This window comes from Moschus berezovskii, chromosome 4, assembly GCF_049115385.1.
Source record: "Moschus berezovskii isolate FMDL1 chromosome 4, NW_MosBer_1.0, whole genome shotgun sequence".
In the NCBI taxonomy this organism is placed as follows: Eukaryota; Metazoa; Chordata; class Mammalia; order Artiodactyla; family Moschidae; genus Moschus; species Moschus berezovskii.
In genome coordinates this window covers 116,133,742-116,148,986 of record NC_142463.1, presented here as the reverse complement: position 1 = coordinate 116,148,986, position 15,245 = coordinate 116,133,742, and the positions used below count along the sequence as shown (strand labels likewise).

The following is a 15,245-nucleotide window of genomic DNA, read 5'->3' as shown; positions in this document are numbered from 1 at the left end:
TCCTGAGTTAAGTTTCTTTTCTTTTTGTTCTTCTGAGTTAAGTTTACACCACTTTTCATTATATAAACAAATATTTATTTTGCCACCAGCATAGGTATCAGCATAGCGGATACAGGAAAAAACCTGCTGTCCCCATCCTCAAGGAACTTCTAACCAAATACAGCAACAAACTAAACACTCATGAGCAAAAAAGAAACAAGCTGAAGGAATATGAGTGACAAGGACACTGGAGTTTTGTTCATGCCAGCCATGACTTCATCATTCTCTAGCTCTCTGATCTCAAGCTGATTCATTACATCTCTGTCTCAGTTTTTCTTTTAAGTAAACTAGGGATGATAGTAATAAGTATCTCACAGGAGTGCTGCTAAGATTAAGATAATGTTTGTAAAGAGCCTAGTCAGCTGGCACCTGGAACATGAATTCATTTCCCTTCTCCCCATGTTGGTTGGGTTATGTATCAGGCCACATTTGTGACACAAATGTTAAAGTTTGAATGAAGAAGAGCAGTGAAGGCAGGAATAACAGAAGATGAAGTGGAAGACTTGCCTGGCACCTAGTAGGTGTCCAACAAATGTTTGTTGAGTTAAAAACAAAAGAATGAATGGATGTAACATTTGCTGTACCAGGTGTTTTACATATATTAAAGTCATAATTAACCCCCATGTGTAGATAACATTATCTCCTTTCTGTAAGTGAGAAAACAGGCTCAGAGAGGTTAAGGACATTATCCAAGAGCACAGAGTTTATAGAATTAGAATCGAGCCAGGTCTGTGAGATACTAATACCCATGATCTTAGCATCACTCAAGGGAGGTCTCCCGAATGAGCAGGGAGATGACTTTGATGGTGAATTCACAGGGTGGGAGGAGACCAGCCACCTGAGAGGGGTGTGTGGTTCTGAAACAGATTCCATAACAGGTAGATGGGAAGGAAGAAGAGAGAGGGCTTAGCACTCAAGGCTCATGTCTTCCATATCCCTCAGATTTCACCTTTCTGTTCATTTTGGTGAGCATCATGATTCTCCTCATGGCACTGTTCCTGGGCACCCTAACCTGCTTCTATGTGTGGAGGAGGAAGAGGAAGCAATCACGTAAGTGCAGAGTCCCTAGATGTGTTGCCTGATTTGACATCCCCAGTGGCATGTGCTTGGGCGCCCAGTACATACTTTCCTTGGGGGCATTGAGGGGTGTGTGTGTGTGTGCATGGTTGGCAGAGGGGTGGCAGTGGCCGCTGGGCCCTCTTTCTGTTCTTGCCCTCTGGGGTAGCTGCTGGACGCCTACAGCCTGTTCCCCAACATACAAATTTGCCTGCAGTCTGCCTGGCCTGATAGAATAGGTATGTGAGGAGAGGTTGCTGCCACTGTGCTTTTCAGGTATCCTGGGAAGAACAGTAACTTGCCTCCTTTCTAGAACTTTCCTCAAGGTCTAAGTCATATGGGTGGAGGTGGGACTGCCAGAAGTGGAAGCCTGGATGGAACGTCCTCTGGCGATCTCTGCAGCTCTTTTCTTTGCTTCCCTCCTCTAACAGGGACGACCCCAGAAGTTCTGACAATCTATGAAGATGTCAACAACCTGCGAACCAGGAGGAATCAAGTACGACATGCTAGGGGCTGGGATTTCTCTCAGCTAGTCTGAGAGATATTCTCTGGAGGATGGCCATCCTGGGCAGGGGGACAGTGAAGACCAGACAGTTGTCCTCAGTCCTCCCCATATATCTTTTCTCCGTTAGCCTCTTAGCTCTGGCCGTGGAGGAGAAGAGGAAAATGAGGGGGCAGAGGAGACAAAGGAAGCGAAGGGGATCTTGGTGCCGAATTGTACCTGCTGGGAAGGGATGGTGCCCCGGCATCCTCATTTCTGCCTGCTCTCACCAGCCAGGATAAGCTCCAGGAAGAGTCCAACCTGCTTGCATTTTGTGTCTGAAGGTCCTTGCAAATCTGAGTTTACTTTTGTGGGTCCCTTAATCACTGCCCAGGCTGGGAAGGATGCCAGCCTGACTAGCCAAAGCACAGCACTTTCATAGCTGGCTCCGTGATCTACACTTACGGTATTTTTGGAAGAAGATGCCTGAGTCTGGTTGAGGTGTTAGAGAGTAATTAGGTTAGGGCAAAGGTGAGCTCCTCTGGGAACCTCTCTGGCCAGTCAGTATCTGCAGGCTGTGGCCAACTCCGCCTGTCTCCCAGGGGTGTCAGAGAGAAGGAAACTGCAGGGGGCTGCGCCTCCCCTGAGCAGGGCAGGATGTGGTGACAGGCCTTGGGGAAAGGCAGTGCCCAGCTGAAATGCCAGGAGGGAAGGGTGATGGGTGTAGGGAGGAAGGGCCCTCTTTCCACTTCCATTCCTGATGCTTCACTTCAGGAGGAGATCACAGCAGTGGGGCTCCCATTGGTGACCAGTGTGAGGCCCTGTGAGGCCTCACAGAACAGAGAAGCAGCTTCCTAAAGGTCTTGGCTTTGGAATTAGGGAATTTGGAATTACTGCAGCTCCCCTGGCCTCTTTCCTTGGAATAATGGGGCATGAAAAACTGGAGGAGACTTTGTTTCTGCCATCAGTACTGGATGCTGGTACAAGTTCCTGAGAACAATTGCATCTTCCAACAGTCACTGATGCCCAAATACCCAGTAAAAATAGCCTTTCCTCCCCAGCAGAATAAAGATGACTTTAAATTAGGTAAAAGGAGAACACAGGGGAAAGTAACTATTTACAGTAAAAGAGACCTGCTGGGGATTGAAGTCTGTTACTCTGCAACCAAAGATGGAAAAGCTGTATACAGTTAGCGAAAACAAGACCAGGAGCTGACTGTGGCTCGGATCATGAACTCCTTATTGCGAAGTTCAGACTTAAATTGAAGAAAGTAGGGAAAACCACTAGACCATTCAGATATGACCTCAATCAAATCCCTTATGATTATGCAGTGGAAGTGAGAAATAGATTTAAGGGACTGGATCTGATTGATAGAGTGCCTGATGAACTCTGGACGGAGGTTCGTGACATTGTACAGGAGACAGGGACCAAGACCATCCCCATGGAAAAGAAATGCAAAAGAGCGAAATGGCTGTCTGAGGAGGCCTTACAAATAGCTGTAAAAAGAAGAGAGGCGAAAAGCAAAGGAGAAAAGGAAAGATATAAGCATCTGAATGCAGAGTTCCAAAGAATAGCAAGGAGAGATAAGAAAGCCTTCCTCAGTGATCAATGCAAAGAAATAGAGGAAAACAACAGAAAAGGAAAAACAAGAGACCTCTTCAAGAAAATTAGAGATTCCAAGGGAACTTTTCATGCAAAGATGAGCTCGATAAAGGACAGAAATGGTATGGACCTAACAGAAGCAGAAGATATTAAGAAGAGGTGGCAGGAATACACAGAAGAACTGTACAAAAAAGATCTTCACGACCAAGATAGTCACGATAATGTGATCACTGACCTAGAGCCAGACATCTTGGAATGTGAAGTCAAGTGGGCCTTAGAAAGCATCACTACGAACAAAGCTAGTGGAGGTGATGGAATTCCAGTTGAGCTATTTCAAGTCTTGAAAGATGATGCTGTGAAAGTGCTGCACTCAATATGCCAGCAGATTTGGAAAACTCAGCAGTGGCCACAGGACTGGAAGAGGTCAGTCTTCATTCCAATCCCAAAGAAAGGCAATGCCAAAGAATGCTCAAACTACCGCACAATTGCACTCATCTCACACGCTAGTAAAGTCATGCTCAAAATTCTCCAAGACAGGCTTCAGCAGTATGTAAACCGTGAACTCCCAGATGTTCAAGCAGGTTTTAGAAAAGGCAGAGGCACCAGAGATCAAATTGCCAACATCCGCTGGATCATGGAGAAAGCAAGAGAGTTTCAGAAAAACATCTATTTCTGCTTCATTGACTATTCCAAAGCCTTTGACTGTGTGGATCACAATAAACTGTGGAACATTCTGCAAGAGATGGGAATCCCAGACCACCTGACCTGCCTCTTGAGAAACCTGTATGCAGGTCAGGAAGCAACAGTTAGAACCGGTCATGGAACAACAGACTGGTTCCAAATAGGAAAAGGAGTGCGTCAAGGTTGTATATTGTCACCTTGCTTATTTAACTTATATGCAGAGTACATCATGAGGAACGCTGGGCTGGAAGAAGCACAAGCTGGAATCAAGATTGCTGGGAGAAATATCAATAACCTCAGATATGCAGATGACACTACCCTTATGGCAGAAAGTGAAGAGGAACTCAAAAGCCTCTTGATGAAAGTGAAAGAGGAGAGTGAAAAGGTTGGCTTGAAGCTCAACATTCAGAAAACAAAGATCATGGCATCTGGTCCCATCACTTCATGGGAAATAGATGGAAAAACAGTGGAAACAGTGTCAGACTTTGTTTTTTTGGGCTCCAAAATCACTGCAGATGCTGATTGCAGCCATGAAATTAAAAGACGCTTGCTCCTTGGAAGGAAAGTTATGACCAACTTTGATAGTATATTAAAAAGCAGAGACATTACTTTGCCGACCAAGGTCCGTCTAGTCAAGGCAATGGTTTTTCCCGTGGTCATGTATGGATGTGACAGTTGGACTGTGAAGAAAGCTGATCGCCGAAGAATCGATGCTTTTGAACTGTGGTGTTGGAGAAGACTCTTGGGAGTCCCTTATACTGCAAGGAGATCCAACCAGTCCATTCTAAAGGAGATCAATCCTGGATGTTCATTGGAGGGACTGATGCTAGAGCTGAAACTGCAATACTTTGGCCACCTCATGAGACGAGTTGACTCACTGGAAAAGACTCTGATGCTGGGAAAGGTTGGGGGCGGGAGGAGAAGGGGACGACGGAGAATGAGATGGCTGGATGGCATCACCGACTCTGTGGACATGAGTTTGAGTGTACTCCGGGAGTTGGTGATGGACAGGGAGGCCTGGCGTGCTGTGATTCATGGGGTCGCGGAGAGTCGGACACGACTGAGCGACTGAACTGAACTGAACTGAACTGAACTCTGCTTCTGACTCAGGTCTTCCTCCTTCTGTGGCCCATCTCTCCACGGCCTGTCCCTAGTTCCCCAAGGTTCTGCTTCAAGGCTTATATCTCAAGCTTCACGTGGTCTTGGCTTTGACCTTTCTGGAGATACTTCTGTCTGGTCTGGGCAGAAGAGAAGAACATAAACTTCTGTCTCTTGCCAGATGCCCGTGGGTCTAGCCTCGGAGGATGGCTGATGTTTATCTGCTTCTCTCAGTGCCTTCCTGCTTCTGGGGAGTTCAGCTTGTTCCTTGTCTAATGGACTGTAATGGGCTCCATGGACCCTCCCCAAGAGCCAAACCTGGCAGTGTGTACTCAGGGCATCATGAGATGTCACAAGCCCCAGTCTCCTGTCGGGCAGGACTGACTAGGGAAGCAGGAAGGGAGCATGCTCCCTGCCCTGGGCCTTGGCCAGGGCTCCCCTCAGTGTCACAGCTGCACAGGGGGCTGGACCGAGGCCAAGGGCAAGCTGGCCACCAAAGCTGGGTCTAGAGAAGGAGATTTGGAACAATTAGGGTCCCCAAATTTGTGTCCTTTGGAGTGGGTTGCCATTTTTATCTTTAGGGGATCCTCCCGACCCAGGGATCGAACCCGGGTCTCCTGCATTGTGGGCAGATTCTTTATCGTCTGAACCACCAGGGAAGCCCCTTCTTAATAGATAAGGCTCAGATTAGAGCCCCACCCAAAGCTCAGCTGATTGTCAATAATTACACTGCCAATTTAACCAGAAAGTCAGCAAAGGCAAGTTTCTAAGTTACCAAAGTAATGCAAGTTACAGGAGACTCCCTTGGGCAGGGTCACTTGATGCAATTCTTTCACATCTGGGTGGTTTCTCACTCCTGACGCTAACTGCTGCATGGTGAGTATCTGCCCCCATCCTGAGATGTGCAAGGACCACCTCCCTCCCATGCTCCCGGAGCCCCTTTTCTTATTCTGTTTCTCCCCAGTCAATTCAAGTCCAGACAGACACAGCTGTCTGCTCACGTTGCCATATGTCCCTTTACTATCTTTGTGCAGGAGCAGAAACCCCCTGGAGAAGGGACCACCATCTATGCCACGATCCAGTCCCAGGTACCACTCTGGTTTCTAGAATCCATGGGGGTTTCCTAATGCCACCCTAGAAACGCACACCCTTGAATGGCAGAGTAAGACCTTGGTGCTCCTGGAGTCTGGGAGACAGCTTGGCCTCAGTTGTGTTACATTGTTTGTATAGCTGAGCGCGTTCTGGAATGTCTTGACAGCTGAACAGGGCTGGAAAGTCAGACACAGACGTTCTTTTCTTTTCCATGCTTGGTAGCAAGGGTGGTCCCGTGGGACTTGTCAGGGGGCTCAAATTCTGTTTTCTCTTCCTGATGCTCCCTGTACTTGGGGACTTTGTGCTTTTTATTCTCGCCCTTAACTATACCTGTTTTCAGGAGAGAATGCATCTGTGTTGTTCTTTTATCTAATTATGACTTAATAATGACATTTACTAAGCATGTAACATGCCATTTTCTTATTGAATCTCACAAAACAACCTCATGAAATAGGTCTAATAGAAACCTCATTTCGTAGGTGAGGAAGCAGACTCAAAATCTAACTAAACATGCTCGAGGCCACATAGCTCTGCTGTGACAAAGATGAGCCAAACGATTTTCGAGTCTTCTCTCTACCTCTGCCTACTCCATCTTTAACATTTTGGGATTGTAGGACTTCATTCATAGACTAGAGAAGCAACCTCTAACATTGATTGCTAAAATGACTATTGATAACCCAGATTGGGGCATCTTTTTCAAAAGAAATGCTGTCTCCTAGTGGCCAGTGATGAAAATTTCTGATAAAAATGACTTAAAAAATTTTTTTTTAAGCTAAGACTTCAAGCAACAAACTCTTTAGCTTTGTGGCTAGGCTGCAGGTCAAAGAAAACTCTTAGGGAATGGTGAGAAGCTTCAGAGGAAGATCAAGAAAAGAAGGAAGAGAAGAAAGGGAAGGGGAAGAGAACAAGGAGAGGCAATGCAGGGAGAGGAAGAGAGGAGAGAAATGGAAGAGAAAGAGGAGAGGAGGGAGGGAGGAACCCAACCTCTCAGAGCCACTCTGGAATTCCCAAGCTGGGTGTTGCTTTCTCTTGTTCCCCTTAAGATTTGCTGATAGCGAGTCACAGTGTGTCAAAGAGAGATGTAAGGACAATTTCTGGCTTCAGCCACTCTGAATTATAACAAGAGGAATTTAATAAATGCAAGGGAAGAGCTCCTCTCAGACTGAGATGCTGGTGAGAAAGAGATTTCTCCTCTGAGCAAAAAGAAGATGATTACCTGCTTTTGAGAGCACCTGGTTCAGGTCCAGAGAGGGAAGGCATGATGTCAAAGGGAGCTATTGAGGTGCTAAAGAGAATCTTGGAGAGTCTGAGGTTTAAATCCTGCTTCTATTGTGAGCTCACTGTCTGACTTGGGCTATTTACTCTTTTGGAGTATCATCTGAAGGATGGGGCAAATTATGATCATTCTTATTTTGTAGGAGTGTTATAAGGGTTAGGGGAGGATGCATATACAGAGTAAGCACCTAGCAGCTATCTTTCCTGACAAAGCAGGACTCGCATTCAGGTTGTATGACCGCCCAACTAGTCTAGGGTTCTTTTCACTAACATCTCGAACTTCCATCTGGGGAAGATTGAGGGCAAGGAATGGAAGAGATAGATGCCTGCCTCCCTGGGATTGTGCTGGTTGTATGCTTCTGAAATGGCTTTGTTTCTGTTCTCTTTAGCCTTCTGCTTCCACATCACAAGATAATGCAAATACACTGTATTCATTAGTACAGGCTTCCTGCAAGGTAAGTCTTCTCTCTGGGCGGCTGTTTATATAGATACGTATTTTGTCCATGCATATGCAGGTATGTGTTTGCAGAGGGTGTGTTGTGTGTCTGCGTGGGTGTACTTCCAAGTGAGTTGTCTTTCACTGTGTGTATCTGAGTAGCTTGTGTGAAATGACTGTTTAAATGTTAATGGATCAACTAGAAATGCCTTTCTGGTTCTGTTTGGAGAAAAAGAACAGCTCTGAGGTTAGGAGGAGAGTTGGATTCTCTGTGAGTTTCTCTGAGAGTCTGTAGACCATCAAAGACAGAAAGGAGGTGCTTTGTGCAGAAGGACCACAGAGTCCTCATTAGACCAGCTGAGGCTGTGCTGAGAGATCCTGGAGGGGTTTTCAAGGCAGGGGCATATTATCTACAGCTGGAGGAGTAGACTAGGCTAAGAGAGACATAGTCTTGATTTTTAGAGAATCAGACGAAGTTTCTGGCCAGTCACCTGCTGGTGGTGGTCTCTAGACTGATATAACCCATCACGGTCCCCTTGAAACCTGCTCCAGGCTGAGTTCATGGCTGTTAACTGTGCCTGGGACCACAAAGTAGTGCATCTTAATGCCCCTGGTCATATTTCTACCTTGGAAGAAAGGGGGTGGGAAGAATGTTAATTGCAAGGCTGGAGTCACAGTATGAAGCCAAAACCTTGCCACTGTAGTGTGGAAGTTGGGAATCTGCCAAACTGTAGAAGGTGTTGCACTCATATGGGTCAAGGACCCTGTGTTTGTGTCAAATGAAGGAGAGGTTTGGGAAGATTTTTAGATTTTTCGTTCACTCCCCTTTTAATAAGTCATTAAGTCAACTAGGATTCTACCATGCATGTGTACTAAGTTGTTTCAGGCCTGTCTGACTCTGCGACCCCGTGGACTATAGGCTCCTCTGACCATGGGATTCTCCAGGCAAGAATACTGGAGTGGGTTGCCACACCCTCCTTCAAGGGATCTTCTCGACCCAGGGATTGAACCTGCATCTCTAACGTCTCCTATATTGGGAGGCAGGTTCTCTACCACTAGTGCCACCTGGGAAGCCCAGATTCCATGAGAGATATTTATATTTAAATTATGTTGTTGTTGTTTTGTTGTTAAATCATGTCTGACTCTTTTGTGACCCCATGAACTGTAGCCCACCAGGCTCATCTGTCCATGGGATTTATCAGGCAAGAATAATGGAGTGGGTTGCCATTTCCTTCTCCAGGGGATCTTCCCAATCCAGGGATCAAACCCTCATCTCCTGCATTGGCAGGTGGGTTCTTCACTGCTGAGCCATGAGGGAAGCCCATATTTAAATTATACACTGTAGTTTATGAACATAAAGTCACAGACACCATGATCATATGCTTTGGTATTAGGTTTTGAAAGCCCTGTATACTACTGAGAAAGCTTCTGAGTTCCCATGTATCCAGTGTTTCACTGTGTTCAGGGTATGTGCTAGGACTGGTACTTAACTGTGTGGCAGAATTGTTTACACGAACCGTGTGTATGTATGTTATGTGTTGAAAAGATACATAGTTTGAGGCAGTATTTGAATTAAATTTGTCTGAAGGGTGTGTGTCTGTGTGAATGCTGGGAATATATGTATGTGTGGATTTTAGGTGTATGTGAGTGTGGGCTACTAAACTTTGACTTCGGTTCAGAAATATCATATCATAAGCAAGTATATATTGTGCCTTCTTTGGAAACCATGAACACCATTGTTTACTCCCGGGGTAGAAAATTCTAGGCACGTCTGGGTGAGAAAACTTCAGGGACTTTCTGGGTTCTGAATCTCCTTTGGGACCTCTCACAACAGTTAAAAGTAAGACATTTCTTAACTTGAAGTTAAGCACTCTTTCCCCTCTGAAATTCCAGACTGGATCAAAGAAGACGAACCACAGCATGTCCATCAATAAAACTATCTATGAAGAGGTAAGATTCGGAATTCTTTATGCATGGGTTTAGTGCTCACAGCATAGCCCTGAAATCACATGTGAGAAAAGATATCCATAGCATCTCAGAGTTGGAGGGATTTCAGGGATCTTCTAATGTGAATCTTCATTTTAGAGATGAGGAAGCAGAGGTTCAAGAAGAGCTATGGTCTAACCCAAGATCTTATCATATTTTGGGGATTTGACTCCTTTTCTGGAGATTGTATCTTTCCCCAATATTTATTTACTCCAGGTCTTATTTATGGCATGTGGGATCTTCAATCTTTGCTGCTGCATGCGATATCTTTAGTTGCAGCGTGTGAACTCTTAGTTGTGGCATGTGAGATCTAGTTCCCTGACCAAGATTCGAACTCCAGCCTGCTGCGTTGGGAGTGTGGAGTCTTAGGCACTGGACCACCAGGGAAATCCCCAAGACTGAGTTTTAAACTAGGGCTGTCCCCAGACTGGTTTCCCAGCTGTGGGCCAGACATTGGACCTCTTTCGCTTCCATGGATGTGTGTGTGTTGGGAAGTGGGGAGCAGAGAAGGGAGGATAAATGAATCTAAACGATTTGCCCAAGTTTGCAAGTAATCGGGCATCACTCCAGGACACATATAATCTTCAGCTGCTGCTGGGATGGACACTGCACAATGGTGACCATTGAGCCTGGTGGCTGGATTGATTCTCATCAAGCCTTTTAGGGAATGGAAAGTAGGCACTCATTGGAGTAGGCACTTATAGGAGGTTTATTGTACGTATATATGAATGGTAGCCTGCCAGTGGCTTCATGTGCACCATCTCATTTAACCTTCACAGAATGCTACAAGGTAGTATAATTACACTTCCCATTTATACCCAGAGAATTTAAAGCATGGAGAGCACTCCTCTCATCAGCCTCATATAACACCTGAGCTTCCACCTGTGGCCTGATAAAGATATTGCCACGGGTCACAAGGGAGAGTGTGGATGGGTACCTGCTGGAATTTCTGGCACTTTAGCTGTGGCCCCACATTAAAGCCAGCTGGACAGTCAAGGTTTGTAGAGGATGCTGTGTGGGCCAAGGCAAAGTGGGTCATGAAGAAGCATGGTGTCGCTAAAAAGCACTAGAAATGGAGCCAGAAGAACTGGATTCAAGCCTCTTCTTACTAATTGTTGACCTTGAGTTATTTCCCTTACCTAGCTGAGCTTCCTTTTGTTATGAATGATAAATGGGGATCATAATTCATAAACCACGGGTCTGTCCTAAGGATCTCTTAGTGGGAGAGTCTGAAGTTCTTCTTTTCTTCTGCAGGTTGGAGAAAGAACTTCCAAAGCTCAGAACCCTGCTCGACTGAGTCGTAGGGAGCTGGAGAACTTCTGGATATATTCCTAGTTGCCATGGCTGTTCTCATCCCTCTTACAGCCCGACTTCTGCTTTGGGAATGAGCACAATGGATGATACCACATGATTCTCTGCAGAGAATCATGTTCCAAGTCTGGAGACGATATGAGTTTGTGCATGGTCTGTGCTTGTTTTGAAAATGATTTCTTTTTTTTATTAACATTACTTTTATTTTTTAATATAAATTTATTTATTTGAAAATGATTTCTAACAGCTGCTTTAAGAGCAAGGCTGTTAAATAATATCTCAACTCACAGACCAGACAAGAACAGATAGAGATGTTGGGTAGTTTCCAGAAAACGACACAGCATGTCCAAGTGCTGGTCATCTTCAAGTGCTATGTAAATGTGTGGTGGTGTTACTATCACATTAAGATTCTGTTTCCCTGGTTTTCCCCTGGTGGCATCTTCACTCCTCCCTAATCAAGGATGACCACATTTCTAGACCCTTCCTTTGCCCAGATCCATCTTCCAAAGAGGAAGGAAAGATAGTGGGGGCTCAGAGGAGAAGAAACAGGTCCCTCTGTGAAGGTATACTGAACAGCCCTAAGCCACTGGCAAGTTCTCCAAGGAGGCCAGGCCTGGGCTATACTCAAATACAGAGGAAAAACTTCCCCACTACATATTAAACTTTACCTCTAGCCATCTGGTCACAAAGGAGCAAGAGTAGATGATGCAAATCAAGCCCATCGCTGAGTGGAAAAATCACCCAGAGTCCATGCCATCTTAATAATCGGGCAGTGGAAGCAGCTTTGCCTACAGGATGATGTTTATTTACAAAAACACATTATTAGACATCTATTTTGGCTTCTTTACATGTTCATCACTATTAGAAACAGTATCATTTAAATACTGAGTCCTGATGCTCCCCATGGCAAACACTGGAGGGAGGGCTCAGACAGCTGAGCACTTAGGAACCAGGCACCTTGCTGGGCTCCCCTGAGCCTTCAAGTCAGACCCTTGCACAAGACTGTGGGGAGCAGGCTGAAAGTCTGGCTGAGCCCAGGAAAGGGGGAACTGGAAGAGGGCCTGGTCAGAGACACCAACAGGTAACATTGCATGGAGCCTGATTCTTCACCCTGTCCCACTCTGTGTTTAAGGTATGAATTAAATATAGAACTGTGCTATTACTTAAAGGCGGTCTAAATTTTATTTTCTGAAATTCAGGGAAGAAAATGTAAATGGGTCTCTTCCCTACTCTGTACTTTTCCTCTCCCAGCCAAAGGGCACTTGTGGGCCATCAATAAACACACGCTGTTTAACTCCTGCTGGAGAGCAGTCTGGACTCCTGGTGAGCTGTCAGTTGTCTTCTAGCATTGTTCACACTGGAACAGCAGATTGTAGGGTCCCCAGATCACAGGGGCCGCTTAGTCTTGCGGGATAGCCACTTGCTCATGCCCCTCGGATCCTTCTCCCCTGTGGGTGTGTGATTGGTCAAGCTAGCTTCTTCTGGAGACTAGTCGATAGACTACATCTGGGAGAAACTGTTGGGGTAAAAATCAGAGAATATATGCAAAAGAATGGCGAGAGGATCCAAGGCACTTGTGGGCAGCTAAGCAGCTGAGTCAGGAATTTCTTGAGAAGAAGGAGTAGCAAATTATAGGGGTCACAGCAGTTCAGATGAACAGCAGAGATACTAACCATTGCTACTACTGGCCTTTTACATGTCCTGAGTTGCATAGATCTTGAATTGGGCAGATTCATTTAAGGAGCAGAAGAGATCCTATGGGACCAGGGACTTCTGGGATGCTCTATGGGACCAGGGACTTCTGGGATGCTCTATTCTGGAGTGTAATAATGATTATCATTATTGTCTTATATGTCTTTGTTGAACTCTGTGATAATGCCTTTAAAAGATAATTATCCATGCAATGGCCAGCCGATGAACAAAGCAGTAATTAAGCTCCTGCTGTGTATGAAGCACTGCCTGGCTCCCCGGACGTACCCACCGCAGGGCCACAGAGGACATTCTGATTCTACAGACCGTGTGCTGGGGCAGATGACAGCGGAAACACAGTATTAAAAACACAAATGGGCCACAAAGCACATGTAGCACAGGTGCACACGAGAGTATCATGAATGTACAAGAGCAGTGTAACTGATAGGCAGGGCAACAGGATGGAGGCGATTTGGGGAGAAGAGAGACATGGCTCTTATGCACATGGACATGACAATAAGGAGGGAAATTATTTTGGGGTAAATATGGGAATCTTATACAGAAGGGGCATTTTAAGCACTTCAGTTCAGTTCAGTTCAGTCGCTCAGTTGTGTCCGACTCTTCGTGACCCCATGAACCGCAGTTCACCAGGCCTCCCTGCCCATCACCAACTCCCAGAGTCACCCAAACCCATGTCCATTGTGTCAGTGATGCCATCCAACCATCTCATCCTCTGTCGTCCCCTTCTCCTCCTGCCCTCAATCTTTCCCAGCATCAGGGCCTTTCCCAATGAGTACGTTCTTCCCATCAGGTGGCCAAAGTATTGGAGTTTCAGCTTCAACATCAGTTCCTCCAATGAACACCCAGGACTGATTTCCTTTAGCATGGACTGGTTGGATCTCCTTGCAGTCCAAAGGACTCTTAAGAGTCTTCTCAAACACCACAGTTCAAAAGTGTAAATTCTTCGGCACTCAGCTTTTCTTTATAGACCAACTCTCACATTCATACATGACTACTGGAAAAACCATAGCTTTGACTAGATAGAACTTTGTTGGCAAAATAATGTTTCTGCTTTTTAATATGCTGCCTTTGGCCACCTCATGCGACGAGTTGACTCACTGGAAAAGACTCTGATGCTGGAAAAGGTTGGAGGCGGGAGGAGAAGGGGACGACAGAGAATAAGATGGCTGGATGGCATCACCGACTCTGTGGACATGAGTTTGAGTGAACTCCGGGAGTTGGTGATGGACAGGGAGGCCTGGCGTGCTGTGATTCATGGGGTCACGGAGAGTCGGACACGACTGAGCGACTGAACTGAACTGAACTAGGTTAGTCATAGCTTTTTTTCAAAGGAGTAACCGTCTTTTATTTCATGGCTGCAGTCACCATCTGCAGTGATTTTGGAGCCCAGAAAAATAAAGTCTGACACTGTTTCTACTGTTTTCCCATCTATTTGCCATGAAGTGATGGGACCGGATGCCATGATCTTAGTTTTCTGAATGTTGAGCTTTAAGCCAACTTTTTCACTCTCTTTCACTTTTATCAAGAGGCTTTTTAGTTCTTCTTCACTTTCTGCCATAAGGGTGGTATCATCTGCATATCTGACGTTATTGATATTTCTCCCAGCAATCTTGATTCCAGCTTGTGCTTCGTCCAGCCTAGCGTTTCTCATGATGTACTCTGCATATAAGATAAATAAGCAGGGTGACAATATACAGCCTTGACATACTCCTTTTCCTATTTGGAACCAGTCTGTTGTTCCATGTCCAGTTCTAACTGTTGCTTCCTGACCTGCATACAGGTTTCTCAATAGGTAGGTCAGGTGGTCTGGTATTCCCATCTCTTTCAGAATTTTCCACAGTTTATTGTGATCCACACAGTCAAGGCTTTGGCATAGTCAATGAAGCAGAAACAGATGTTTTTCTGGAACTCTCTTGCTTTCTCCATGATCCAGCGGATGTTGGCAATTTGATCTCTGGTTCCTCTGCCTTTTCTAAAACCTGCTTGAACATCTGGAATTTCATGGTTCACGTATTGCTGAACCCAGGCTTAGAGAATTTTGAGCATTATTTTACTAGCATGTGAGATGAGTGCAACTGTGTGGTAGTTTGAGCATTCTTTGGCATTGCCTTTCTTTGGGATTGGAATGAAGATTGACCTTTTCCAGTCCTGTGGCCACTGCTGAGTTTTCCAAATTTGTTGGCATATTGAATGCAGCACTTTCACAGCATCATCTTTCAGGATTTGAAATAGCTCAACTGGAATTCCATCGCTTTTAAGCGCTTGAAAATATATAAAAAGAGTAATGCGAAAGTGAAAGTCGCTCAGTCGTGGCCGACTCTTTGCAACCCCATGGACTTCTCCAGGTCAGAATACCAGAGTGGGTAGCCTTTCCCTTCTCCAGGGAATCTCCCCAACCCGGGGATCGAACCCAGGTCTCCTGCTTTCCAGGTGGATTCTTTACCAGCTGAGCCACAAAAAAAGCCCAAGGATACTGGT

The 15,245-nt window shown here is 45.6% G+C and overlaps 1 protein-coding gene across 2 annotated transcripts in view; it reads left to right on the top strand.

Moving 5' to 3' along the window:
- Positions 1-12,357, top strand: part of CD244 (CD244 molecule) — a 40,553-nt gene extending 28,196 nt beyond the window's left edge. Inside the window, exons 4-9 of one of the 2 annotated variants that reach the window (XM_055403307.2) lie at positions 982-1,089; positions 1,527-1,591; positions 5,992-6,045; positions 7,714-7,779; positions 9,654-9,710; positions 11,001-12,357. In XM_055403307.2, coding sequence (XP_055259282.2) covers positions 982-1,089; positions 1,527-1,591; positions 5,992-6,045; positions 7,714-7,779; positions 9,654-9,710; positions 11,001-11,081 — 431 coding nt within the window. In that variant the 3' untranslated portion in view covers positions 11,082-12,357. The remainder of the gene's footprint in view (positions 1-981; positions 1,090-1,526; positions 1,592-5,991; positions 6,046-7,713; positions 7,780-9,653; positions 9,711-11,000) is intronic. The other variant, XM_088835955.1, reaches the window with a different exon arrangement.
- The last annotated feature ends 2,888 nt before the right edge of the window (positions 12,358-15,245 follow it).